Here is a 3,949-nt window from a genome sequence, read left to right as displayed (position 1 = left end):
CATGCCTTTGTAAACTGTCCAAAAAAATTTAAAGCACAGTATCTTCACCATTCCATATGATACAGAATTGTTATTTTACCATATATCCAGAGCTTCATCTATTCTGCCTGTCTGGTTTTGGTATTGTCTGACCAGTAATTCTAACCTTTTATCATGAATTGTTACCTCTGCTTTTAATTTCTGGAATAGATTAGTGAATCAGTACTATTTCTTCCTTAAATGTTTACTAGAATTCAGAGCAATCTGGGCTGGGTACATTTAAGCTTTAATTATTGGTTCTATGATATAGGGCTATTCAGAGTGTCAGTTTTCCCTGCAAGTTTTTGTAGTTTCTCTTTCAAAGAGTTTGGTCAGCTTCACCTAAATTATCAACATGGTGGGCCTCACATTGTCACAGTCATGTTCTTATATTATTCCTTTAGTGTCTGAGTTCGGCAGTGATAAGAGCCCCGTTTTATCTGTCACTGATACTTTGTTCTCCATTAGCCTGGCTAGAAGTTCACTTTTATTGATCTTTATAAAGAACCTGTTTTCCTGATTTCAATTCGTTCATTTTTTCTCTATTGTTTTAGGCTTAATTTGATCTTCTTCTTCTAGTTTTAAGATATATAAGTTCAGGTTATTGACTTTAGACCTTTAATCTTTCCTAATACATTTATTTAGTCTACAAGTTTTCCTCTAAGCACAGCTTTTGCTTTATCCTAGAAGTTGATATGTAGAATTTAGTTCAAAACTTTAATCTTGATACTTTGAAAAGTGTTTACAAGTATGTTTAGTTTGGATATGGAGAAGGCAATGGCAGCCCACTCCAGTACTCTTGCCTGGCAAATCCCATGGACGGAGGAGCCTGGTAGGCTGCAGTCCATGGGGTCACTAGAAGTCGGACACTACTGAGCGACTTCATTTTCACTTTTCACTTTCATGCATTGGAGAAGGACATGGCAACCCACTCCAGTGTTCTTGCCTGGAGAATCCCAGGGACGAGGGAGTCTGGTGGGCTGCCGTCTATGGGGTTGCAGAGTCGGACACGACTGAAGTGACTTAGCAGCAGCAGTTTGGATATGTTTGAAGATTCTCCATGTATCTGTTATGTCTAGTTTAATCTTATAGTGTGAGAACATTCTATGGTTTGTTCTTTTAAATTTAAGGTGCATTCTAAACCCCGAATGTGATCTATTCTGGTGACTGTATCATGCAGGCTTGAGGAAGGTGTATTTTGTTGAAATATTCCATACAGGTTGATTAGATCAAGTTGATTGACAGTGCTGTTCAGGCTAACTTTAAAGTTATTGTTTTTCTACTTTTCCATTCAGCTCCCTGTTTGAGGAATTCCTGTGTTCTCATTAGGCAGATAAATTTAAAATTGTTATGACTTCTTGAAAAATTAATCCTTTAACATTGTGTAATGCCCCTTCTATTCCTACTAAATTTTTCTTGTTCTAAAGTCTGCTTTGTCTGAAATACAGCTAGCTTTCTTTTGGGTAGTTTTAACATGGTCTTTCTTTATCCCTTTACTTTTAACCATTTAGTGTCTTTAAGAAGTTTACTTCTTATAGACAAATTATGTAGGCCTTTCCTTAAATCCTCTAGAAATTTCTTTTAGTTGGTGTATTTATACCATTTAATTGATATATCTTTATGTTTCTTAGTCTGCTCAGTCTGCTATAACAAGATGGCATAGACAAGGTTGCTTAAACAACCTGGAGGCTGGAAGTTCAAGTCACCAGCTGATTTGGTTCTTGGCGAAGGCATTCTACCTGGCTTACAGACACCCAGCCTTTTCACTGTGTCCTCTCATAAGACAGCAGAAGTGAAGTCTCTGTGTCTCTTATAATAACACTAACTATACCAGATTAGGTTGTATGTCAAAGGTCTTTGATCTTTATATAATTTTTTTTTGCCCCCTTATAACTATTCAGGATGTGGTTTATATTATTTTCTCCCAATTTATACATGAGAACTGAAGGTGGTTCTTCAACGTCTAGAAGTCTTTAAATTTTAAGTTTCTCAAAAGATGCACTTTTAAATAGAACCTACCTATATAGCATAGGCTTCCCGGGTGGCTCAGTGGTAAAGAATCCACCTGCAATGATCCCTAGGTCGGGAAGATACCCTGGAGAAGGGCATGGCAACCCACTCCAGTATTCTTGACTGGGAAATCCCATGGACAAAGAAGCCTGGTGGGCTGTAGTCCATGGGGTTGCAGAAGAGTCAGACTCAGCTTAGCAACTAAAAATATAGAGTATAGAGCTAATAAGTACTAAGGACCCTAATATTGAGTGTCATACTCTGCAAGTTGGCTTTTGCAACATTATCTCATCAACTCCAAGGGTGCTATGAAGTGGGCATTATTGATCCAGCTCTGTTTGTGAGGAAACAGATTCAAGGAAATATAGCAATTGTTGTGTTTCATCTACAAGGTATGAAAATGAGGCTTTTCTGGATCTAAAACCTTCTGCTCCAGGCTGCCACCTCCCTTGGAGTGTGTTTCTCACACACCCAAGCTCTAGCGGGAGGATCTGTGGCTGACTGGCCATGGGCAAGGCCCTGTGACATACTTGGCCCGTGCTGGTTTCACCTGGACCGCACACCTTTCTGTGCACCACCAGTGAGCTGACAGCGATGCTGGCTTTCGAGGGTGGGACCCTCGAGCACCCAGAAAGGGTCATGGGAGTCTTGCCAGTGGCAGGCTATGTTGAAATTGTTTCATTTAGGTTTCTAGCCCATCTGCTCGCTTTCCCTGCTCCAGATGGCAACAACATCTGGAATGAAGAGGTTTGTGGTACTTTGTGACAGGGATGTGCTTTATGTCAGGGGTTCCAGGTGTTTGAGTGCCGACTTCAGCCTGACCTAGCGGAACACAATGCTGTTTGACGTTTGAAGACATGAAGAATGGAGACCAAGAGAAAGATGAGGCAGCTTAGAGCCTCTCATGCAAACAATTTGCCAGAATACCCCTTCTCTGGGCCACGTGAACTCCTGGCTTAGGAGTTGCTGCCTTGAGTTTCCAGGCTTCCCTTTTCCCTGTGCATACAGGCTGCTTTTCAACTACCAGCTCCATTTAGCACATTGGCATTCAGGCTGGTACGATAAGCACACCTTTATCATAAGTCACAGATTAAGCTGCTCCCCTAACAAGATATTTGTGGACATGAGGAAAAAAGGCAAGGAGTACATTCCTCAGCCTCAACACAGTTCTTTAGTTTTGCTAAGTTTGCCTTGAGAACACTTGCTTCATCACCACAACCAACTGTAGGGACCCAAGGAGACCAAAACAACACATCCCATCATTGATATGACTTCTACAAGGATGGTTACTAGCATTATAAGTGTTCACTACATGCCCAAACAAAGTTAAGCACTTTGCCTGCTGTTTTAGCCTGTCTAGGACGCCATAATGAAATGTCACCACCTGCACGGTTTATGTAAGAAATTTCTCACAGCTCCAAGATCAAGATGCCAGGGTGGTTGGGCTCTGGTGAGAGCTGCTCCTGGCTGGCAGAGACCTCCTCCTACTGTATCCTCACATTATTACTGACCAGGGTTCTTGGCTGCCTTAATAAAAATTAACCAGAGGCTAGACAAAAAGTTCAGGCAAGGTTTCATTGGGACCCCTGATGCAGAGGCTGTGCCTGGGTGTTGGGTAGGAGGGGTCGCTTAGGTGGCTTGCTCACCCTTAGGTAGTGTTGTGTGCAGGGGGCATCGGCCATGTTTTTGAATTTGTTCAACCCTCTGCTTTTGCTTCAGGCTGCTCAGAAATGGCAGTTGGGTTGTTTGATCTCCTGTCTTGTGTCCAGAATTTGTCCCAACTGCTCATGTATGCAGTGATTTTTAGTCCCATACAACTTTTGTATTTTCTTGCTCGAGAAACGTCTAGGTGCAAGTGTTCCAGCATTGCAGAGGGACGTAGGTCCAAGCCTGTCTCAACATTGTGCTTCTTCCTCTTCTA

General features: G+C 41.8%; 1 protein-coding gene across 1 annotated transcript in view; it reads right to left on the bottom strand.

Annotated features, from left to right (window-relative positions):
- LOC104984867 (zinc finger protein 669-like) overlaps window positions 1–2,669 on the bottom strand; it is a 27,412-nt gene extending 24,743 nt beyond the window's left edge. The window contains exon 1 of the mRNA XM_010834807.1: window positions 2,559–2,669. Coding sequence (XP_010833109.1) covers window positions 2,559–2,669 — 111 coding nt within the window. The remainder of the gene's footprint in view (window positions 1–2,558) is intronic.
- Between the last annotated feature and the right edge of the window lie 1,280 nt (window positions 2,670–3,949).

Source organism: Bison bison, unplaced genomic scaffold, assembly GCF_000754665.1.
Source record: "Bison bison bison isolate TAMUID 2011002044 unplaced genomic scaffold, Bison_UMD1.0 scf7180017864036, whole genome shotgun sequence".
Classification (NCBI taxonomy): domain Eukaryota; kingdom Metazoa; phylum Chordata; class Mammalia; order Artiodactyla; family Bovidae; genus Bison; species Bison bison.
The sequence above is the reverse complement of the archived record's forward strand: the minus strand, read 5'-3'. Positions and strand labels throughout refer to the sequence as shown.